The 26059-nt window shown below is 42.2% G+C and overlaps 1 protein-coding gene across 1 annotated transcript in view; it reads left to right on the top strand.

Moving 5' to 3' along the window:
- Positions 1-25783, top strand: part of LOC131232744 (DUF21 domain-containing protein At2g14520-like) — a 54466-nt gene extending 28683 nt beyond the window's left edge. Inside the window, exons 11-13 of the mRNA XM_058229210.1 lie at positions 20508-20554; positions 20634-20895; positions 25168-25783. Of these exons, the coding sequence (XP_058085193.1) occupies positions 20508-20554; positions 20634-20895; positions 25168-25215 (357 nt within the window). The 3' untranslated portion in view covers positions 25216-25783. The remainder of the gene's footprint in view (positions 1-20507; positions 20555-20633; positions 20896-25167) is intronic.
- Positions 25784-26059: the final 276 nt, after the last annotated feature.

Here is a 26059-nt window from a genome sequence, read left to right as displayed (position 1 = left end):
ATCTCACCAATCATATGTGTAGTGGAGTAGTAGATGCAGAATTAGCCAGAGGAGGCCCCCTGCTCCTTCCAGTGTGAGAAGCTTAATTAGCTCATGCAAGCTTCCCATGGAGGTCCTAGCAATTTTCAACAGAATGATTCGAAAGCCCATAATGCATGCACTTTCGAGGTCCGTGACCTTTGTCATGATCACCTTTCATGTCATCATGACAACCTCTTTCACCATGGCCACCGCCACGGCCTTGTCCAGAGAACGATGCTAGAGTTGAGCTGTCATTTGCTCCACTTGTACAACTTAAAGATAAATGTTGGAGGCATGCATACACCTCGTTTAAAGATGACACATCTTTGCCACCCAAAATTTGTGAAAGAACCGTTTCCTACTCACGTTTCAATCCAGATAAGAACTAGACCACTCAGAACTCTTCATGTTGTTGATGTAGTTTCTCTAAATCGGTAGTCAAGGGCTGATACACATTCAGCTCTTCCCACATTTCTTTGAGTATGGAATAGCATTCACTAAATGTTTTATCTCCTTGTTGAAGCTCAAATATTTCTTCATATAATTGACAAGTATGAGAGATTTTTTTTTATGTTAGATGAACACATGTTTTGTAGAGCATACTACACTTCCTTAGCCATATGTAAAAGCATGACATTTGCACAATGTTCCATATGATTTCATAATTAGGACATAATTTGGGCGTTTACCTAGACGCATTGGTCATAAGTACCGGATTCTTCATTGTTGATGCAGAAATCTGGTTAGCCCTCTTCGAACCCAAACGTACCTGCACAAAGAACGGACAAGGAAGACCCTGGCTAGCGCGGGGGACCCTTCGATGCCAAAGTCAGGAACCTGGGTCTAGTTAGGTAGTAATGGCTTAGGGCTATAGATTGTGCGTACCTCCCACCATTGAGGATGTCTTTATTTATAGATGGGAAGAGGTGGTGGCGCGAGAGGCCTCCTTATACAGGAGGTAGAGTTGTAGTAGGATTCGGATGTCGCAGTGTCGTGAGGATCTTTCTAGATCCTTGACTAGACTATCGGAGCGGACTGTGGGCAGGTCGGCTCTTGTGCTCTTTAGCTGAGGACATTGGCCGACCTGGTCGATACTAGTTCGGATCTCAGGGCGTGTGTTCAGCCGTCCCGGGCCAGTCTGGCTTGATCCCTGGTCGGGGTTGATGGCGCGGTTATCCAAGGACGGGTGTTCCTGACTTGAGGCAGGTTAGCTTGTTCCCCTAAGGCTCGGCCCTAGGTGACGAGGTTGAGCTCGGCCTTTATTTACATTTGTTAGGAGAGGTCGGGCTGGACTATACTTCACGCTCAGTCGAGATAGGCATCTGGGGTTCTCTAGCTGCAGCTTGAATTGATGCAGGGCATGAAATTAAATATGAGGTGCAAGATTTCAAGCTTTAGATCATACCAATTTCTAAGCAATCACAAAAAAAAGTCACATCCCACATACATTCAAACATTCAACAAGGGGAATCTACGGTGGTCCAAGCCTACACACGTTTAGGGCTGAATCAAGTAGAATTATAAACCAAACAATACCCAATGGAGTTTAGATTCATCCAATCATACAAAGGACTGTTCCCCAATTCAAGAGATTCACCATGTTTCAAATAGGGGAAAACGTAGGGTTTGCAAAAGTTGGAAATACTTAGGATTTGAGATTTTCTAGGGTTAGGGTTTGGAATTTAAGGTGAGAGAGGAGAGGAATAGAGGAGAGAAGAACCTGAGAAGGATCCTGCATGTGGACAACAAGCCCACTTGGACGCACGTGCGTGGCTGTCTGACCGCACATGTGTGGGGCCCACAAAATTTAAAAATGACTCCTTCAGTGTGGTTAGCTAGGGGAGGCTCACTCTCACACCAAGTTTCGCCACGATTCGCCTTTTGGTGTGTGCGTGGTGTTCCGCTGAAGTTTCAACTCCTCTAGTGGGCCAAAATTTGAAAATCTGCTGTAGTGGAGAACTTAGGCACGAAAAAAGATAAATCTGAAGAAGGGAGGGCTGTGGAAGATAGTGGATGTGGGGTGGAAGAGATGGGGATGATTCGGGATAGTTGTGGCTTCGCACCACAGTAGTTAGCCCTTTGAGGAAGGAAGGGTTTCACACCCAATTACCTTCTTCAACTCAAAGGGATAGAGAAGAAAAAATGCAGAATTTTATTCATAAGCTTCAATGAAAAAAATATACACGGGGTTGCCTATTTATAAGAAAAACCCTAAACCCCAAAAGCCATGCCATGTGCACACAATATTACTTAGAGACGAAGTAACAAAAATAACAACAAATCAACGCAATCAAAACTGTTCATGATGTTCCTAATAAAGATAATAACCAAAACTCAAAATCCTAGATCATCTAGGGTAACGGGCCACGATCATGAGATCCAATGGTGGAATCCCTATGATGATCGGGTCCACTCCAATGCTCCATAGCACACCCCCCTAACTAAGAGGTCCTTCATAGAGGTTGTCGTTGATCCAGATTGATAGTGGGGCCTTCCTCCTTGCGTATGTGCGTAGGGTAGGGGGTGTGCGCGTGTGCATGATGTCCCCATCAACTCTCTCCGGCTGCGAAGGTTTCGCCATTGGCGAAACAAAACTCCTGAACCGTTCCAAGATGTCAGGGTTAAGCCTCTGAAGCTCCTCCTTAGTGAGCCACGTACAATTTGAAGCTGGGCGTGACTTCTACTTGATCAGGAACTTTTGAAATCCGCCGTCCGACGTCGATACTATCTGATGGTCCAGGATATCCTTTATCTCCTCTCTGGGTGTGAGAAGGGTAGGTATGGGAGGTAGAGGCTGGGAAGATGGGTCGGGAATGAGCCATGGATCAAGGGAAAGGTCTGGGGAATCAGGATGATTCTCTAAAAGGCTGGACAAGGTATCTGTGTTCTCCTGAAATGTAACTAGATTCTCCACATTGAATGTGGAACTAATTCCTATGGAAGGTGGAAGATCTACCACACACGCATTGAGACCGTTTCGTTTTATAATTTTGAATGGTCCAGCGCTACGCCCTTGTAATACTTTTTTTAATTATCAGATATCTCAAATTTCCCTTGACCGTGAGAAAACTTGGATTGACTTAGACCACTATATATATATATATATATATATATATATATATCAAAGCTTAGATTGACGGTGCACACCATTTTGCGTAATTACGCAATTTGTTTCCTATTCTGGGTGTAACACTATATATATGGGTGTAATACGGGATTAGGGTAGAATGTTGTAGAACAAGGAGAGCAAAATCGTTCCTAGGGTTCAAAATGGAGGAAACTAGGGTTTTCGCATATGTAAGTTGATCTTGTAAACAAAGATTATAGTATCTGATACCAGAGAGGAGCTGAAAGATTTCAGTATTTGAGACAACCCAAAGGGGTTGAATATATAGAGATTACAGTCATCTATATAAGGAAAATAATAAAATCAGAATCCTCTACCTATGGAAACGAACTATACAAGGAAGTCCACGTAACCAGACAAGCTCACTACACGTAGCGGACATCGCCCGATACTCGGCTTCTGTGCTTGATTTGAAAACAATGGCCTGCTTCTTACACTTCCAAGAGATGAGAGAAGTGCCGAGAAAAATACAGTAGCCAGTGGTAGATCTTCATGTGAGAGCGCAACCGGCCCAATTAACATCCGAATAAGCACGAAGGTCCAGAGTCGCCATGGAAGAGAAGAACAATGATCGATCTAGAGTTCCATATAGGTACCATAGGATGCGCAACACCGCAGTCATATAAAGAGTCTGAGGAGCAGAAACAAACTGACTGATGACTTAGACATCGTAGGCAATATCAGGGCGAGTTATAGTTAAGTAAACCAGACTCCCAACCAAACGGCGGTATAAGTCAGGCTGTGCAAGAAGATCACTATCATCACGGCCATATTGAATGTTAAGTTCTAAGGGAGTCTGAATTGTCTTCTGATTTGTCAATTATGCCAAGGCGAGAAGATCCTTGGTATATTTACGCTGGCTGACCAGGATCCTACGTTTAGAACGTGAAATTTTAAGCCCAAGAAAGTATGTTAGATAGCCGAAGTCTTTCATCTTGAAGGATGATTGCAGAACTTTCTTTAAAGCCGAGATGCCAGTAGTATCGCTACCAGTCAGAAGTAGGTCATCAACATAGACGAGAACAATAACAATTCCGCGAGCAGTGGTGCGCAAAAATAAGGATGAGTCATGACTACTTTGAGTAAAGCCAACACTTGTAACAACATCATAAAAGCATTGGAACCATACCCGAGGTGTCTGTTTGAGGCCATACAAGGCTTTCTTTAGGCGACATACCTTATTGTCAGGGATTAAAGAGCCAGGAGGAGGTTTCAAATATACTGTTTCGTGGAGGTCTCCATGAAGAAAAACATTTTTCACATCCATCTGAGCAAGTGGCCAAGAGCGAACGGAAGATATTGACAGAAGAGTACGAACAACTTTCATCTTGGCCACGGGAGTGAATGTCTCATCATAATCAATTCCGTATTCCTGTTTGTATTTCTGAGCGACAAGCCGAGCCTTGTATTGATCCAATGATCCATCAGACTTGAGCTTGACAGAATAAATCCAGTTGTTACCAATTAGTTGTGGGTCAGTGGGTCGAGTGATAATGTCCCATGTATGATTATCATCCAATGCCACAAGTTCTTCTGCCATAGCCTTCTTCCAACAATCATGAGTGGCTGGCTGAGTGTATGAAGTAGGAATAGAGACAGTATTCAGAGTAGCATTCATGGCAGACACAGAGCATATCAAGCGACCAGGCTCTCGATGTACACAAGCGGAACGACGTATCTAGGTAGGTTCAGGATCTGTAACAGGTACAGTATGTTCGGGTTGAGTAATAGGTGGTGGATCTGTATGTGGTCGACGCGAGTAAACCTGCAATGGACGAGGGAGAGTACGCGAGGCAAAAGGAATATCAGGAAAGGTGGTTAGATCAGGAGAGTTTGGGGTGTGCGGAGGAGGAAGAGATGAATGAAAGACAATATGTTCAAGAAAAACAAATGTCGTGAAACTCGAACACGACGAGAAACCGGATCATAACATCGAAAACCCTTCTGAGTTTCTCCAAATCCCAAGTACATACATTTGATCGATTTTGGAGAGTTTGTTATGCTCACGTGAAGCCAGGTGAACATAACAGACAACCAAAAACACGAAATGTGGAATATGCAGGAGGTAAGCCAGTGAGAACAAAGTATGGAGATTTACTGTTCAGAACGTTGGTTGGCATCTGGTTAATCAAGTAGACTGAATGTAACATTGCTTCCGCCCAGAAAGAACGAGGAACACTCATAGCTGTCATTAGGGTATTGGCAGTTTCAACAATATGACGATTTTTTTGTTCAGCCACCTCGTTCTGTTGTGGAGTATTAGAACAGGTGGTCTGATGAATAATCCCATGACCCTGAAGAAATGTACGAAAATCTGTTGAGAGATATTCCCCCCTGAGTGAGAGTGGAGAGTTTGAACTGGAACCCGAAATTGAGTCTCCACTATAGAGTGAAATATCTTGAATTTTTCAAAAACCTGTGACTTTGAATGCAGAAAGTAAATCCAGGTGTAATGTGTGAAATCATCAATGAATATAACATAGTATTGTAACCCAGAGAGAGACATAATTGGTGAAGGACCCCAGACATCCGTATGCACTAGTTCAAACATTGAAGATGATTTTGTAGTACTTAGAGGAAAAGGAATACACTTACTTTTTGAAAGACAACAAGATGAACAAGAATAATCCAAATCTTTTTTATTAAGAGAAACATTCCCTAACGTGCCAGAAGAAAATAACTGAATTAACCTATCGGAATGTGTATGACCCAGGCGAAAGTGCCACAGTTTCCACAATTTATTTGCCGAACAAATATCTGATGAAGATGGAGAAAAGAAACAACGATCCGGAGTGACAGATGGATCAAAGTCCAGCATGTACAGACGACCATGCCGCCTACCCATCCCAAGTACCTTCCCCATTGCCAGATCCTGCACAAAACATCAGTTGGGAAGAAATATGACTAAGCAGTTATTGGATGTAAGTTGACCAACTGAAATTAAATTGGAGGAGAGGTGAGGGACATGAAACACATTATGAAGGGTGAACTGGCGATGAGCAGGAGTGAAAATCAATGATCCAACGGACTGAATGGGTAGTCTAGTGCCATCCGTAGTAGAAATAGCCTGATTTTCGGTGTAGGGACGAATGTCACAAAGATGGGATACAACACCAGTCATATGATTGGAAGCACCCGAATCGAAGAATCATGTAAAAGATGGGGATATACCTGACATACCGGCCGCAAAAAGGGCCTGAACGATTTGCTGGAGTATCGCAGGAGTCAAAGGTGATGAAAGACCTTCAACAGAAACAGTAGATGCAGTATCACTAGCAGATGGCTCGGAAGAAATAGTGGCAGCAGTAGCAGAAAGAGCATGACCACGGCCATGACCACGACCACCACGTCCACGGCCGAAAGAAGATGCATAGGCCTGTGTACGGCAGTCCTGAATACTATGACTAGTCCGTCAACAATAAGCACACCATTCTTTGCATTGAGCGACGACATGACCCACCTTGTTGCAGCCGCGACAAGTTAAAGGAGTGGAATGTGTAGTGGTGGACACAACAAACAACATATCAGATGATTCCGGAGTTGAGGAAGGAAGAGAGAACTTTCGGTCGTTGTTCCTCAGCCAATAAATCATTAATAACTGAATTCAATAAAGGAGTAGGGCTACGGTTCAAGAGAGCAGCCCGACAATGCTCAAATTCTGGACGCAGCTTCATAAGAAACTGTCGAACTTGCGCACTCTCGCGTATAGTTTGGAATATCTTAAAGTCATGAGGAAATGTTAGATCCATCATAGCCATCTCAGTCCAAATTGTGACAATTTTGGAGTAAAATGATTGAATACTGTCGTCACCCTGAGTAAGGTTAACGAGATCCTGTTCCAGGCGATATAATCGGGCCGCATTACTCTGTTGATAAATTGTCTGGAGATGCTCCCACATTGCCTTAGCAGTGCGATGAGGTGTGAGGTCAACAGCAATGGGCCGATCGACCGAATCGAGAATTCAGGTAATAATCCGTCCGTTGTTCATTTCCTAATTAGCTAATTTATCGGCATCTATGGAAGTGGGGATGGTAACATATCCATCAATTAGTTCCCACAAACCACGACCCTTGAGGAAGTTCTGAAAATGGATGGCCCATAGAGAATAGTTGGTACCATCAAAACTACAACATGGAGCCTCTGAACGTGATGAGTCCTTGTCCACTGATCTGAAGTAATAGCAAAGAGTCGCAGCAGAAGAAGGTTTTAGATGTACCTTGCAGCAGGAGGTACCCAAGGTATTGCAGGTGCTGGATTTGGCGTAATAGCAACAGGGGTAAATCTAGATCTGGAAAATCTTTGGATCTGGAACAGCAACAGAGGTTGCTGGATCTCGCGTAATAGCAACAGGTGCTGGATCTGGTGTAATTGCTGGATCTGAAAAATCTAGATCTGGAACAACAACAGGGGTTGCTGGATTTGGAATGAAGTTTGGCAACAAAAACAGATCAGAGAGCAGAGGGGCATGCAGTAGGGGTGGTCGGACATGCAGGGGCGAAGCTGTAGGGGTGGTCGGATGATGCTGTGAGGGTCGGACGACGCAGTAGGGGTGGCTGGACGATGCAGGGGCGGTCGGGTGAGCAGGGACGGTGGCCGGACGCAGCAAGGATGGGGACCGGACGCTGCAGAGATGGTGGCCGGACGCAGGGATGGTCGGATTTGACAGGTGGTGCCGGTTTTGGATTAGTGAAGCTTTGATACCATGTAAACAAAGATTACAATATCTGATACCAGAGAGGAGTTGAAAGATTTCAGTATTTGAGACAACCCAAATGGGTTGAATATATAGAGATTACAGTCATCTATACAAGGAAAATAATAAAATCAGAATCCTCTACCTATGGAAACGAACTATACAAGGTATACTAGCTATACAAGGTATACAAGACATGTGAGCCTATCTAACATCCCCCCTCAAACTAATGCTGGTCATCGACAAGTAATAGATCTAATCTCTTTTACTTTCGTTTTCATAGTGGATTGCTCGTTGCTTTGTGCCGTGATTTTTTCTCACAGGGTTTTTTTTCACGTAAAATTGTGTATTCTGTGTTGATTTGTTTGCGTTTCTCTTTCGCTTGTGTGATTCTACTCGGAGTTTGCTTCCTCGACTCCCAATTCAATCTAAAACTGAAATAAATGGATGTGAAGACTGCTTTCTTACATGGGGAATTGGAAGAGTAAATCTATATGCAATAACCAGAAGGGTTTGAGATACAGGGGTCAGAGAATAAGGTTTGTAAGTTGAGGAGGTCGTTTTATGGCTTGAAACAGTCGCCTAGGTAGTAGTATAAAAGATTTGATTCTTTCATGGTGAGTCAACGGTTTACTAGAAATGAATATGATTATTGTGTTTACTTCAATGCACTGAGTGATGGAGAATTCACTGTACTTTATTGTATAATGATGATATGCTTATTGTTAGTCACAACATTTCTGAGATCAATATATTGAAGACTCAGTTATTAAGGACACTCAAGATGAAAGATTTGGGGGCTGCAAAGAGGATTCTCGGCCAGTGTTTTAAATAGCGGTAGCGTGTTGCGTAGCGTTCAACCCTCCGTAGCGTGTAGCGAAATAGCGTAGCGTGTAGCATAAGCTACACAATACTTCTATTTTTTTATTAAAAAAAGAAAAGAAAAATATGATAAATATTAAATATTAAGAAAAAAGCAAAATATATAAAAGTCACTCTCTTCAAAAAAAAAAAACATGCATTACAGTGGACCCCACGCATGTGGGCCATGCCATACACACACCATAGTGGACCCGCGCATGTGGGCCATGCCATACACACACAACAGTGGACCCCACGCATGTGGGCCATGCCATACACACACCACAATGGACCCCACGCATGTGGGCCATGCCATACATACACCACAGTGGACCCCACGAATGTGGGCCATGGCCGCGCATGTGGGTCATGGCATAAAACACCACAGAGGACCCCCACACGTGGGCCGTAGCATAGAACACTACAGTGGACCCCACGCATGTGTCCCACGTGATGGTTGGATGAGTCAAATCCATGCCATAGACACCACAGTCCCCATAAAAAGAAAAAAAATCGAAAAAAAATGAAAAAATAACACAACATTTCAGTATAAATAAAAATAAAACTCATTAACAAAGATTAAAGGGCTAAAACATACCTTGAATAGAGATTTAATCAACTGAAAATTGATTTTTGGGAGTTACGTGTCCGCGCGGCTGCGAAAAGAGGGATACGCGATTTCTCACTTGTTTGGGCTTCAATGCTTCTGAAATTCCTGCAAGATGATGCTCTTGTAATTCCGATTGAACTCCAAAAATTGGATTTGAAGAAGGGCTCTTCGAAATCTTGGAATCAAAGCTTCGAAAATGAGGAACCTGCGGCTGCTGCGGCACCGCGATAGGGCTGTTCGAAAGCCCTAATACGAATTGTTTTAAGTTTTAAAAACAAGTCTTATAATATGAGTCTAACACCACCTACTCAAAAAGAAAGATGGCCAGTCACCACCATTTAACAACAAGTTTTTAACTAAAATGACTTTTATTTTAAAATTCTTACGGTAGTCCTGAGGCGTACGCTATATACGCTACATGCTACTTATGTGTAGCGTACGCTACAGCCCTGGTAGCGCACGTTACTGCGTATTTACGCTATTCCGCACGCTATGTAGCGTTTTTTGTACGCTACGCTACGTAGCGTACGCTACACGCTACGCTACCACGCTATTTAATACACTGTTCTCGGCATTGATATACACAGAGATAGGGAGAGGAGCATGTTACATGTCTCAGGCAGAATACCTTAAGAAGGTGTTGGTCAAGTTTGGGATGGACAAGGCTAAACCGGTTAGCACACCCCATGTTGCTCACTTTTGACTTTCTTTAGAGCAATGTCCCATTACAGATGAAGAAAAACAGTTTATATCTCGTGTGCCCTACTCGAGTGCGGTTGGCAGTTTGATGTATGCCATGGTCTCTATGAGACCGGATAGTTCACATGCAGTCGGTGTTGTGAGCAAATACATGTAAAATCCTGACAAGCAACATTAGGAGGCAGTGAAATGGCTACTTCGATATCTACGAGATAAGAATGACTACTTTTTGATATTCGAAAAATCAGAGGACAAACTTGTAGGCTATGTGGATTTGGATTGCGCTAGAAATGTGGATAATAGAAGGTCGAGTTCCGGTTACTCGTTTGTGCTGAGTGGAGTGATCAATTGGATGTCGAAGCTTTAATATGCAATTGCTCTCTCCATAATCGAAGTTGAGTGTATGGTAGTGATAGAGGCATTCAAGGAAGGTGTTTGGTTGAGAGGAATGATGAATGAACTTGGGCTTCAGTAGGAGGTCGTGTCTGTTAATTGTGAAACCGAAAGCGCGATTAATTTGGCAAAGAATTCGGTATATCGTTCTCATACTCAGCATATTGATGTTCGTCATCATTTTATCTGATGGGTGCTAGAGGAAGGCGATGTTGTCTTAAGAAGATCTACATGAGCGTGAATCCGACGGATATGCTTACGAAGGTGGTTCCTCTTAGAGAAGTTCAGATTCTGTTTAACTTCTCTAGGATTGGCAAAGGTTTGATGAATACAGAGTGTGCACGAAAAGCGACAATGGTGTTGATGCTATGATGGAGACGATTAGAGATTGCGGATGAAGCTTGGAGCAGTGGAGCATGGAGATTAAAGCCATAGTGGAGATTGTCGAAATTGGGTGCCTTCAATCTATGTTGAAACATGGGTCATCGATCGATTGACCAGACTGATTGATTGATCTAAATTCCCCAAATTTCCTAGTTTGCTCGATGAACAGTTTTAAGCATGTTCAATTAATCGAACATGGAGGCTCGAAGCTTAGATCGACAACACGTGCGGTTTTGCATAACCGCGTGATTTATTTCCTATTTCGGGTGTAATACAGGATTAGGGTAGAACGTGGTAAAAAAAAGGAGAGCAAAATCGTTCCTAGGGTTCAGAATGGAGGAAACTAGGGTTTTTGCATCTGTAAATTGATCTAATCTCTTATACTTTCGTTTTCATAGTGGATTACTTGTCACTTTGTGCTGTGGTTTTTACTCCAAAGGGTTTTTTTCACATAAAATCGTGTGTTGCTTTGTTTGCGTTTATCTTTCGCTTGTGTGATTCTACCTGGCGTTTGCTTTCGCGGCTCCCAACATACGCTACGCTATTTACACTACACGCTACAGAGGGTTGAGTGCTGTCCAACACGCTACCACTATTTAAAACACTGGGCCTATGTAGTCCCATATCACATTCATTAACAAAAAGAATGAGTATTATCAAATAAATAATGCATATTTATTGTTATGAAAATGAATGTGAAATTGGGGTAACGACAAGTGAATTCCTAATGGACTGTGGTTAGTGGCCAAGGCTATATGCTAAATTAAGTAGTTGAACTCCCTTCTTATTGTATTATTGATGGGAACATCATGTGCACACGCACATGCATGTCGCCCCCCTACGCACGTACGCCAGGAGGAGGGCCCCACCGTCAATCTGGATCGATGACAACGTCCAGGGAGGGCCTCCTAGTTAGAAGATGGAGTTTTGGTTCGTTGGAGTGGGCCCGATAGTCAAGTATAGCCATCATGGGATTTCATGATCGTGGCTCACTATTCTGATTGATCTCATATTTTAGGCTTTGCTTAATAATGTTATTTCGAATATCATTGACGGATTAGATTTCTTTAATTAGTTTTTATTTTGGTTTACTTCATCGCTTTTCTTATAAATAGGCACCCCTTGTAGCTTTTTTATTAATTGAAGTTTAATAAAAATTCTGCGTTTTTTTTTTCTACTCTGAGTTCTTGAGTTGTGAAAAAATCCAATTGGGTGCGAAGCCCTCCTTTCCTAGAAGGGCTAACTAGCGTGGTGCGAAGCCACACCTATCCCAATTCGCCCCCACCTTCTTCCATCCATATTTCTCCTCTCCTACAAGTATTCCATCTGCAAATCCATCAATATTTGCAGGCTTTTCTCCATCTACAGCAGATTTTCAGAATCTGGCCCTATAGTAGGGCTGAAACTTTGGCGGAGCACTGCGCACAAACCGTGCATCGGATCGAGCTGATATTTGGGGGTTTTGGAGTCTATCCTTGGCCAGCTAGGGCCAAGGTGGCCTTTTTCTGAATAGTGGGCCCCACACACGTGCGGCCGGGATCACATGCACGTGCGTCTGGGCCATTACTGTTGTCCACACGTGCGGTACTTCTCTGGTTCGTCTCTCCTCTTTTTCACTCCTCTTTCACCCCAAATTCCCGAGCCATAACCCTAAATTACTCAAATCCCCAATTTTATGCCCTTTCTTCAACCTTAGGGTTTCCCGAATTGAAATCCGTGAATCCCTTGGATTGGGAAATTATTTCTGTGCATGTGTGGATGAATTTACCCTCCTTTGATTCTTATTTGGTCTATAATTTTGATTGATCCAGCCCTAGCATATGTAGGCCTGGATCCGCATAAGATTCCCCTTGATTGAGTATTTGAACTTTTGTGTAGGATGTGGAATTTTGTGTAATTGTTTCTGAACTAGTGTGATCTAAAGCCTGAAAATCTTACACATCATACTTGAATTTCATGTCCTGCATCAAATTTGGTATCAGAGCCTAGGGTTCTTAGGGTTTAGTTTGTTTATGTCCATCATACATCAAGTCTCATCACATATAGCTATTTAGAGATCCATAAATCCTGATATTAGTTGCTGAAATTTCTGTTATCAGGAAGCCAGCAATTCACATTGCTGTAACTTTATGTTATTCCCTTATTTTGACAACTATATTGCTGGATTTTAGTAGCACTGCGTAGTTTTTCTCATATAGTCTCATAGGATCATTTAGTCCCGTCTAGTTGCATATAGTCGTAGTAGGTCCTTAGGTCGAGTTAATAGTTGCATGCCCACGTGTACGGGTTGTGGTTTTGGTTTGCACCCTACACTAAACATGGAGCAACTGCAAGAATCAATGGACAAGTTAACCCAACAGGTTGATTCTTTGAGTAAGCGCTTGGAACAATGCATAGATCAACGTTTTGACCAATTTAATGTTCGCGTTGCCCAACTAGAGGCCTCTTTCGGGGCAAACCCCACCATTGGGGAAGATGTCCAATCTCAGGCAGGTCGTTAGGAGGTTAATGAAGGACTGGAGGCGGCCAAGGAGATTGTCGTGGGCGCGCACCTATGCACCCACCCTGCGAGGGACATCAAGACCAATATGACCTAGACGCGCAACTCCTCAAGGGAGTTAGAGTAGATGCCGCTTGGACCCTAAAGCCTTTTTAGATTGGTTGGCGGATATGGACCACTATTTTGAGTGGTATGACATGTTGGATGCTCGTCGAGTCCGATTTGCCAATATGAAGCTTGTGGGTCAAACAAAGAGGTTTTGGGCAACAGTAGAGCGGAAGAAAGAGTGAGAGATCTCCCAATAGTCCATTGGGGAGAGATGAAAGAAACGCTTAAAGAGAAGTACCTCCCTTTCTTTTATCGCTTGCAGTTGATTGAGGAATGACAGTCTCTTCAACAGGGTTCCATGAGTGTTGCTGAGTATTTTGAGAAGTTCGAAGAGTACTTGACCCGTGGCGAGGTTGATGAGGACCCCGTACTTACCCTTGCTCGTTTTTAAAATGGGCCTCCGTCCTGACATTAGGAGAGAGTTGCTCGCCAAAGACATAGACACTATTGAACAGTTGTATCAAGTAGTGTTAGAAGTCGAGCAATATCTCAAAGCGTCTGTGGGAAGGCGGTTTGACTTTTGCAGGTATAATGCTAAGGCCAACCCCTCTGGGTCTAGACCTAACATTGGATACCAAAACAAGCATTCCAACAATTTTCAGCCCAGACCCAAGGATGATATGGGTAAAGAGATTGCCGGGTCTAGTTCACGTGGAAGCGGGGTCACTAGGTGTTTTAGGTGTTAGGGGTTTGGTCACTTTGCCCACCAGTGCGGCACGAAAGAGGGCGCCAAAGTATTCCTTATTGATGGGTAAGTAGAAGTAGTGCCCCCAGAGAGTGACGGTGAAGAAGAAGAATATGAGGTAGTAGAGACCCCTAGTGATGAGGAAGAGGGAGCGCAAGAGTCTGCGACCCTCGGCGATTGTGCATTGCGGCTTGGCTTAGGCCAAGAACACTGATGATTGACGCCGCAACACGATCTTCTATACTTATGCAAAATGTGGGGAAAAGAGCTGTAAGATGATCGTGGATAGTGGTAGTTGTGCCAACGTGGCATCGACTAAAATTGTGAGCTGTTTGGGCTTGAAGCTGGAAGCCCATCCTCAACCCTATAGAGTCTCCTGGGTTGATGAAACATCCATTCCAGTCTCGAACCGTTGTCTTGTTCCTATTCAATTTGGATCATATAAAGGCACACTTTGGTGTGATGTTGTTTCCATGGATGTTAGCCATATCATTCTGTGTAGACCGTGTCTCTATGACAGGGATGTTACCATATTTGGTCGTTCGAATGTGTGTACATTCTGGTTCGAGGGCATGAAGGTCAAGCTAAATCCACTGCCACCTAAGAACATGATTGGAAAAGAATCCACCACACAGTGTGGTGCGAGCGGCTCAAAGGAATTAAAGGAATCGAAGTCCAAGTCCAAAGCACTCCATATTCTAAATGCCAAGGACTTTGAGCGAGAAATGGAGGCAGATTCGATAGTATACGCCCTTGTGGCTAGGGAGAGTGTACCAGAGGCTAGTGTAGAGTTACACACTGAGGCCATTCAGGTAGTACATGAGTTTCATGATGTCTTCCCTGATGATCTACCAAATGGGCTTCCCCCTATGAGGGATATACAACATGCCATTGATTTAATCCCTGGGGCGACTCTACCAAACCTCCCGCATTACAGAATGAACCCAAAGGAGCACGCTGAGTTGAAGAGGCAGATTGACGGGCTCCAAGAGAAGGGTTTCATTCGAGAGAGCATGAGCCCGTGTTCCGTGCCCGCCCTTCTTACACCTAAGAAGGATGACACATGGAGGATGTGTGTTGATAGTAGGGCCATCAACAAAATCACAGTCAAGTATCGGTTTCCCATACTGCGTCTTGATGACATGATGGATATAATGACCAATGCTATTATCTTCTCAAAAATTGACCTCAAAAGTGGTTATCACCAAATCCGTGTACGCCTTGGTGATGAGTGGAAGACGGCCTTCAAGATGAAGGATGGGCTATACGAGTGACTAGTTATGCCTTTTGGGTTAACTAACGCCCCAAGCACTTTCATGCGTGTGATGACCCAAGTGTTGAAGCCCTTCATGGGGAAGTTCCTGCTCGTATACTTTGATGATTTCTTGATTTATAGCATGACCAAGGAGCAACACCTCAATCACTTGAGGGAGATTTGTGGGATCCTTGGGGCCGAAAAGTTGTATGTCAACCTAAAGAAGTGTGCGTTTTTGTTTAGTGGTGTGATTTTCTTAGGTTTTATTATGTCAGCTGAGGGTGTATCGGTGGATCCCGAGAAGGTCAAGGCCATCGTCAATTGGCCTGAACCCCGCAATATTCATGAGGTGCGCAGCTTTCACGGCTTGGCTACCTTCTATAGGCGGTTCATTCGAGGTTTCATTTCCATTATGGCTCCCATCACGGATTGTATAAAAAAGGGAGAGTTTCAATGGACAAAGGCGGCTTTGAATGCCTTTAAGGAGATAAAGGTCAATATGACTGAAGCTCCAGTCACGCGACTCCCAGATTTTTCAAAAGCTTTTGAAGTCGCATGTGACGCGTCAGGAGTCGACATAGGAGGAGTACTTAGTCAGGAAGGGCACCTTGTCGCCTTTTTTAGTGAGAAACTGAATGAGGCGAAACAAAGATATTCCACCTATGACAAGGAATTCTATGCAGTAGTGCAATCACTGTGCCATTGACATCATTACATATTGCCGCAAGAATTCGTCTTATTCTCAGATCACGAGGCCTTGGGATATCTGAACTCTCAGAAGAAATTAAACCCTAGGCATGCCAAGTGGGTTCAAGTCCTTCAAGAGTACACTTTTGTGCTTAAGCACAAGGCCGGTGTAGAGAATAAGCCTGCCAACGCGTTGAGTCGTTAAGTCGCATTACTCTATTCTATGAGTGTTGAAGTCACGGGCCTCGAACCCATCAAAGAAGAGTATTCTGAGTGTCCAGATTTTGGAGTTGTATATGGGTCGTTGTTAGACAGTCCGTTAGGAGCTAGCAGTGAGTACTTGATTTTAGATGGGTATTTGTTTAGGAGTGACTGCTTGTGCATACCACGCACCTCCCTCTGCGATTTTCTTGTATGGAAGTTACATTCAAGAGAGGTCGCGGGTCATTTCGGTCGAGACAAGACCATTTCCCTAGTGGAGGATAGATTTCATTGGCCAAGCCTCAAGCGATACGTGGCCAAAATTGTAGGATAATGTCGTACTTGTCAATTGGCAAAGCAAAGAAAACAAAACACGGGATTATACACACCTTTGCCAGTCCCATTCATCCCTTGGCAAGACATCAGTATGGACTTCGTGCTTGGATTCCCCAAGACTATTTGGAAACACGATTCCATATTTGTTGTCGTGGACAGTTTTTCTAAAATGGCCTACTTCATTCTTTGATTTAAGACCTTTGATGTATCTCATGTTGCCAAGCTGTTCTTAAGTGTGGTTGTCAAACTTCATGGGTTGCCAAAAACCAGTGTCTGACCGTGACGTGCGATTAATGAGTTACTTTTGGAAGACACTATGGCACATGATGAATACTAGGCTCCAATTTTCTTCTGCCTACCACCCTTAGACCGATGGTTAGACTGAGGTGGTTAATAAGAGCTTAGGAAATTTGCTCAGATGTTTAGTAGGGGAGCATACCAAGACATGGGACGCCGTACTACCCATAGCCGAGTTTGCATTCAATAGTTCTGTCAATAGGTCCACAGGTCTAAGTCCTTTTGAAGTCGTTATTGGTTATAAGCCTAGGAAGCCTATTGATCTTGTCCCTATGTCATTGTCCCATAGGCCATCAGAGTCTGCAGAGTCTTTTGCACATCACATCCATGCATTGCATCAAGAAATCATACGAAAGATCAATACTAGTAATGAACATTACAAATTTTCTGCAGATCAGCATAAACGTTTCAAGGAATTCAATGTAGGGGACTCTGTGATGGTCTGCATTAGGCCCGAGCGGTATCCTTAGGGGACCATTTGTAAATTACATGCGCGTAGCAGTGGACTCTTCAAAATCATAAAACAAAACGGTCCCAATGCGTATGTGGTAAATCTTTCACCTTCCATGGGAATTAGTTCCACATTCAATGTGGAGGATCTATTTGCTTTTCAGGGGACCCTTGATACTTTGTCTAGCCTTTCGTCCACCCATCCTGATTCCCAAGATCTGTCCCTTGATACATGACCTCTTCCCGACTTTTCTTCCCAGCCTCTACTTCCCATACCTAACCTTCACACACCTAGAGAGGTAATAGAGGATATCCTGGACCATCAGATAGTTTCAACGTCGGACGACAAGTTTTGGAAGTACCTGGTTAAGTGGAAGTCATGCCCAGCTTCAGACAGCATGTGGCTCACTGAGGAGGAGTTTCAACAGCATGTGGCACCGCACACAAACCGTGCATCTGATCGAGTTGATATTTGGGAGTTTTGGAGTCCATCCCTGGCTGATTAGGGCCAAGGTGGCATTTTTCTGAATAGTGGGCCCCACACACGTGCGGCCGGGATCACATTCACGTGTGTCTAGGCCATTACTGCTGTCCACACATGTGGTACTTCTCTGGTTCATCTCTCTCCTCTCTTTCACTCCTCTTTCACTCCAAATCCCTAACCCTAACCCTAAATTACTCAAATTTCAAATTTTATGCCCTTTCTTCAACCTTAGGGTTTCCCGAATTGAAATCTGGGAACCTTTTGGATTGAAGAATTATTTCTGTGCATGTGTGGATGAATTTACTCTCCTTTGATTCTTGTTTGGTCTATAATTTTGATTGATCTGGCCCTAGCATATGTAGGCCTGGATCCGCATAAGATTCCCTTTGATTGAGTGTTTGAACTTTTGTGTGGGATGTGGAATTTTGTGTAATTGTTTCTAAACTAGTGTGATATAAAGCCTGAAAATCTTGCACATCATACTTGAATTTCATGTCCTGCATCAGTTATGGACTTGGCCTGCTTCGTTATACCATGCTCATACGTGTTAGAGTATGGCTGTTATTTATTTATTTATTGGTATAGGTTGTATTTGGTGTTAGGATTTTAAAAATGTGGGAGCAAAACTTTTGTAAAACAAATGATTTTATTAGCCTAAGGATCCTTATGTAGAATACAATCAAAACCCTAAAACAAAATAAATCACATATCTTTGATTTGGTTTGTTGATTGTGATGTAGACAATGCCAATGCTGCTTCTCCAAAGTAGGATATATCTCTCTTGATCTACCCCAAATGAAGGAGAAAGTAGAGAGCTAATGTATACCACCCTAGAGCTAGGCTAGGGTGTGAGCAAGGAGAGTCATCCACGAGGTGGACCTGCACTTGTGGACGTGTGGGTGTGGGAGGAGGAGAGCCTGGAGATGTGATCTCTCTCTCTCTCTCTGTTCTCTCTTCTTCTCTTTTTCTCTCTACTCCTTTCTAGGTGATATCAAAGGGGTAGGGATGTCTGGACTCTGCTAGCTATCTTCCTCTAGGATAAGATCCGTATATGAGGAGTTAGGATTTCATGAGATGCACCTGTTATCGTACACCTCATCCCTATAGACTTCCGAATGCCCCACTACATCAAAAGTCTGTGATCCTGCCTATCCACGTAACCAAATTGACTTAATCAATCTACTAACCATGGACATCCACCCTTGATCCAATAACCATGCAAATTAATAGGTGAACCACAAGATCTTAGCCATCAGAAATCCATTAAGTGTGATTAAAACATTTTTAACGGTTAAAACAAAAGATCAACGGTTGAAAACATTTACAAAATTTTTAAAAACCATTTAAGTGCCGGGCCCGGCTAAAAACATCCCGGTAGATGATTTGATCAATAAGATTTAAGCCATAAAAGTGTTCCCAGGCAACCAATGGATCCCTATCCTAATGCATACACCCAACCACACCCACATATGGAACTACTAAAGTGACTTCATGAGGGCCAAAGTACATTACAGTAGGAACTTGAAATCCCCATATGTCCTTAGGTTTAAGGATTAGTCAAAGCTGGTACATACACGATCGCTTTGGATCGGACATGATTGGTCTCCTGATCCAAAGACTTGAAATGATCCTTTAACGTAAGTGTCCAAAGGTTCTAATAACAATTTCCCAAATCCATGAACAATCACTCTTATGTGGGGTAGGGCAAAGGCGCCAACTTGTCGTTGAGCCCGATGCCGGAGACTTTCCACCCTAGCTCGTCATTAGTCCTCTCAAGCAAGATGACCACCTGCTACCATAGGTGGCCCAAACCTGCTTGAATGGTCATGGACATTCTAGGCATGAGATCAATTGCCCACAACTCTCCCTTGGCCAGTAGCTGTGGTGTTCACTCTGAAGTGCCTGAAGACAACCAGAGGAAACCCCCTTTTTTATCCCATGAATACATGCAGTGTTGAGGTAAAACCGCACATCAATGACGCCATTAATAACATGTCTGCACCAGATCCATGGTTATCATAATCAATGGTCAAGATCAACATTGGCTTTCTAGGGTATACCGCCAACATTTGGTGCTCCTCCACCATATATTTTCTTGTATTAAGGTTTGAATATGTTTTAATAAAATAAGGTTAGGGAGTAATTAGACTCTTTAACTCCCAAAATTTCCACAATCCTCTTCTTCTCTTCTATGGTACAGTTCTGTCTTTGTTGTGTTAATATATCAAGGCATTGATTATCTATAAAAAGATAATCTGGGTTATGCAACAGGGTGAATCATGAAGCTGCCTTTGGGATTGTATTAACCACTAACGTGCTTTTGTATTGAAACACACAAATTAAATGCTTGTTTCTGGTTAACTTTAAGTAAAAAAGTTTTAATTGATCTTTAACCAAACTTACTTATCTCAAATAAGTCACTTGTCTATTGCTGTAAGTAGAAAAAGTAACAAAAGCAGAGTACCTTTGCATGAATACTTAAAGTCATGGTTACTAAAATCCAAATATATTTTTTGCCACTTCTGAATGAGTTTCTTACTTGATAACACATTTTTTCATAAGAGTTAGATGCCAATAAGTCTCTTTTTATAATTTATTGCTCATATATCCCAAGCCCCAGTTTGCATGTGCCAAGTTTTATGGATGAGACTATCTATATTTTTCTATCATCTCATGTAAAGGAACTCAATACTTTCTCTGGAACTGTTTTTGCAGGAAGAAATACTGGATGAAACTGATGAGTATGTTGATGTCCACAACAAGTAATAACCCATCTGATTTCCATTTTTCTTCTTCACTTATCTTTCAAGGATTTGAATATAATTCTGATTTGCCTCCCAGGATTCGAATAAATATGCTACCCTGCAGAAGGTCGTCACCAAGATCTTCCGGAGCTTCATCTATTTCTCATTTCCCACGACGAACTCCAGTTGCATCCCCACTTGCCTCTTATCATCATACTCCTGTATGGCGATCACCTGTTTCCCCATATATTCAAGTTCTATGTCCAAGACCAACGCTATCTGCCTCACCTGGGAAATCTTTAGCAAGTTCTCCAGCAGAGCTTAGAGGTCCTGGTCACAACTCACCGGCTTCACATCGAGTAAGTGAAACATACACAATCTACTTACTACAGCATGGTTTTTTTAGGTGGATTACACAATTGTTTCTTCAGACAAACTGTAGCCATTACATCAACAGGACACAAAGCCTAGGGTTTCCCTTATGTAAAGGGGATGTATTTACCAACTTAGCTACTGAGCAGTAGGTTACTGTGGCATGAGTTTGATGGTCAGTGCTGCTTAGGACTTGTTCAAAATAGGCCTCACTGTGTGGCAGAATTTTGACTTACGGAACTGTCACTGTTGAGGTATGAGGAATGAGGAATTATACGATCCCGCATATGAGGATATGCTAAGTATCGTCGGGTTTTCAGATTGTACACGTGGCACCCCTGGTTTGGTGATCTAGATCGTTGATTCCAGGGTCCAATATTTGATAGAACACGCTCAAATATTCTCCCAGATTGGAATATCCTAGACATGCATTGATTGCCCTTTTTCCATTGAATGTGGATCTGTGCTGTGTTTCTTTCCTTAACCGTCTATTTGCAAGCTACAGATTAAAAAATAGGTTTTGGTCCATCAGGGAGATATTGGACCATGGTTCATCTATGGTGTGGCCCACCAGTTCAAATGGTCTAGATAACCCAGCCATGGGCCTCATTTGCACAAGCTGAAGATCCAAGGATACTCTACAAGGTTGAGGATTATCTAATTCCTCTTAAAAATATATTTGTGGTCAATGATGTATAGAACATTAATCATATCGGGAGTCACCCTGTACTGGGATTACAATTGATATTTATGACAGTTGGTCTTGAAATAATAAAGAATTCTAGCTTACAGCTAGTTTGCCTCATCATTTAACACTTTTGGCTATCAGTATCAGGGAAATTTACTCTTTCTAGAAAAATTTCTTTAAGGAGCTCAATGTTTGATAATATCATGAATCATCATTAGACTTTTTGCTTCATTTACAAACTGACAAGATACTTGCATTTTTTTTATAACACAAACACAGTATTAAATCTATAGAGAGATATATGTGCGTGTGCATCTATTCATGTCGTCCTTTGGAGTACTATATGTTTTATGTTTCATTATTGAGTAAGGCTATGGCTATTCAGCAGAGCGATTCACCCTGTTATGCTAACACGTCCCCTCCCCACTTAATTGGATGGAGGTAGCGCTTGTAGCAAAAATCTTCGTGTGCCCACCTTGATATGTGTGGGACATCTACTCTGTCCATCATTTGTGGCAGCTCATGGTAGGATGTGAGCCCAAAAATCAGGCCGATCGAAAAGTTAAGTGGCCACACACATGGAACAGTGGGGATGTGTCACACAGCATTAGGACCTTCCTGGGGACCACCAATCCGCTTGATATTTGTTTTTTCCCTTCATCCTGGATGCACTCAAGCACACACCTTGAGTTTTATATCAACCCGATTTTTGGACTTCTGTTCTAATATGAACTGGGGAAACTGATGCATGGAGTAGATGTCACACACATCACGGTGGACCTTAGAGAGCATTTTGTTGCATGTGCTTTCCTGGCAAACGCAGGGACGGAGGGGACATGTGTCATCAATATACGGTGAATCATTGTAGTATTAATCTTTATTAATAAGAGTGTTAGTCCAATTAGACGAGCGCATTAGTGCCCTAAATCCTTCTTTTCTTCTCTCCTCTTTCTGTCCTCTCTTCACTTGTGCTTATCTTCCCTTAAATCCTTTCTTCCTCAATCCTTTCCTTCTTCCCTTCTTTCTATTATGTAAAGAGATGCAGTTATGTGTGTGTTTATTTGTGTGGTAGCCTGCAGTACCATATGTTTTATTATCAATAAGAAAATGTTAGTCCACTTGACTAACACATTAGTGCTCTAAATCCTTCCTCTCCATTCTCTCTTCACTCCTTCCTCTCTGTTGCTATTTTCTTCTAAATCCTTTCTTCCTTACATGCTTTTCTTCTACTCTTCTTTCTACTTGGTATCAGATCAAATCAATTCTCTAATTGTCTTTTGAATTAAGAAAGAGATCATTGTTGACGTTAGCAGTCTGTATGGCTGGCATCAGTGCTGTACAAAACAATGGTTCCAATTGGGGAAGAAAGGATTTAGAGGAGAAGAGAGGAAGGAGAGAGGAGAGATGAAGGATCTAGGACTAGTATCTGTTAGTCTAATTGGACTAAACATATAGTACTCCCCAGGACCACATAAATAAATGCGCACACATCTCTCTACAAAATCTGGTAGCCTCCAGTACCATATGTTTTATTATCAATAAGAAAATGTTATTCCACTTGACTAACACATTAGTGCTCTAAATCCTTCCTCTCCATTCTCTCTTCACTCCTTCCTCTCTGTTGCTATTTTCTTCTAAATCCTTTCTTCCTTACATGCTTTTCTTCTACTCTTCTTTCTACTTGGTATCAGATCAAATCAATTCTCTAATTGTCTTTTGAATTAAGAAAGCGATCATTGTTGACGTTAGCAGTCCGTATGGCTGGCATCAGTGCTGTACAAAACAATGGTTCCAATTGGGGAAGAAAGGATTTAGAGGAGGAGAAAAGAGGAAGGAGAGAGGAGAGATGAAGGATCTAGGACTAGTATCTGTTAGTCTAATTGGACTAAACATATAGTACTCCCCAGGACCACAAATAAATGCGCACACATCTCTCTACAAAATCTAAGGGCCTAATGAAATACAGGATATGCACAGAGAACCTAGGAATTCATTTGAATCATGTTAATATATCACATATATTAATTACGAAAATTAAGTTTTATATTCTTTAATTGAATTGGGAAGGGTTTTTCTAGGAGCCATTGAATTAGCAGCCAGATCCATTTCCTTCGAGGGTTTGACCTTGTGGCTCAGTGATAGACAGCCTGCATTTCAACACTGACATCTCGGGTTTGAGCCCAATGTACCTACCTAAAAAAGAAAAAAAGAAAAAGGAAAAAAAGAACTTATTTGGGGACCCGTTTTGATGTACAGTCAACTTACAGTGCGATTATTAATTTAATCAAAATGTTTTTCCAGTTAAGAGATTTTAGTTGCTTCTCAATGTTTTTGCACTTGTTTTTGTTCCCAGTTCAACTCAAAACTGAGAGTAAATACGTAATCACAAATCATGACTGATTATTCGCTCTGATTTGTGTGGGACTAACCCGACCTTGGACATTTCACTTTGCTGTGACACAATTATCACAATCTGATTTGATGGTGCTTCCAAACATGGCCTCAATCACATACGGACCATGGTTAGAAAATCTGTTGGTGCCTTTTAAGTGTTAAGGCAGATGGTAGATTGCTCTAATGACTTCTATAGCTTCTATGCGTATAAAACTAATTTCATAATTTACTAGGTTTAAATGAAAAATATTGCTTTTGGAAGAATTGTGTGATTATTCCTTCAATGATGATTTCAAGACCCTATTATTTTGATGTAGGTCGTCCGTTGTCACCAACCATCATACATGTTTGATAAGGAAAAAAGAAAGAAGAAAATCAGTAGAAATCACCAGAGGCACTAGACTAGGCCAGATTCTTTACCTATCAGCAAGCAACCCGTGGAGATGGATTGCTTGGAAGTTGAAACTTAACTCCTACAAAAATGAATTTGGTTCATGGTTCACAGCATTCACACTCTTTAGAATTTAAGGAATTATAGGATCCTTGACCTGAGGGTTTGTGATGCATCCCTGACTTTTCTGTTCTGATGAATGGGGTGCATGATTCCACAATCTAGATTGTTGGTCTGTTGTGTCCACTGTGGATGGACCATCCACCAAAAATTTCCTCTATAGGACAATCTTAACCTTTCAATTTGTGGCCTAAAAGTAGATGGTTAATAAGAGAAATACAACTGTCCACCATTCAAGTGAAAAAAAATAATCTCTACCCCACTGTAATTTTTAGCTCTCAATCAATAACTGTCGGCAGTACCATCCACCTTCTCCAAAGGAAAAAAAATAAAATAAAAGAAGCAAAAAAAGTCTCGAGATTAGTGGATAGGATCTCCAATCACGGAGTTTTTTGGGCATGATCCATCTACAGTTGGATGCAACATACAAATGACCTGGACTCCCAAACCACAAGCTCTACTTGTCAGAACCTAAAACCCATGTACTGTGCAGTGCCTTTGGGAGCCATGGATCCTGCAATTCCTTGTTTAATTTCTACAAACGATGTACTTTTGACTTGACTCTCTGTTTCATGCTATTACTTAAATCAAACTTGCTTATCTTAGCCTTTTTGGTTTCATGCTATTACTTCAATCAAACTTGCTCATCTTAGCTTTGCTTCACAGGTCTCAAGGAAACCATATGAGAAGCTCCGGAAACTTGATGCGGCATAGAGCCCCAATGCTTGTAAAGAGGGATCTTAGGAGCTTGATAAGTAGTTCTTGAAGGTTTAAGCATTCCTGGCCTCTCTTATTAATGGTTAGATGTCTGTTGTGTGTGTTATATCATTATTTTTAGATTAAGGTGAATGGAGAATCACTGTTGTGTATAAATCAAAGTAGTCTCTGCTAATGTCATCCACAGCTTTTGAAATAGAGTAGCTGATTGTATGTGTAGTAATGAGGTATTAAGCAAGATTCGGGCAGTGAATTTGTGCAATAAGCTAGGATTTTTAGCTTGTGCAAATGCCATTGACAGTATGGGTTTTGCTGTGGATGGCTCATGTACCTAAACTTTCCCAGGTAAGAAGCTCAACCATTCAATTCACAGCCAGTGGTGGTTCACATGCAACCAAAAAGGTCCAGACTCAGCAAAACACAACAGAAACTCTACCGAGTTAACTCGATTTGATTTTTAAGACTATGGTGTAAAATGTGGTATGCAACCAACTTCTATTATCATTATTGCCATCGTGTTTCAATAATAGCATTTGATTATCGTTCACTTCGTATCTTTTCCCCATTCATCATCTTTAGTGTTTTGAAGTGGAAGAATTATATGATTTTAAAGACTGGCACACCATACTCAGGTTTTCAGTTTGCACAAATGGGGCCTATGGTTCAGTGATCCACACCATTGGTCTGTTGCACCCCATGATGGTTGGACCATGCTCAGGAATATCACAGATTGGAAGATCCTAGCCACCCAACCAACTTGAGCATGTTTTGGATAGAAATTGAAATACTAGAATTGCCTTATTGAAGATATTTTCTGGGCATAGTACAAACTGAAAACCAT

This window comes from Magnolia sinica, chromosome 18 (genome assembly GCF_029962835.1).
Source record: "Magnolia sinica isolate HGM2019 chromosome 18, MsV1, whole genome shotgun sequence".
NCBI lineage: Eukaryota > Viridiplantae > Streptophyta > Magnoliopsida > Magnoliales > Magnoliaceae > Magnolia > Magnolia sinica.
This window is presented reverse-complemented; position numbering and strand designations above follow the sequence as displayed.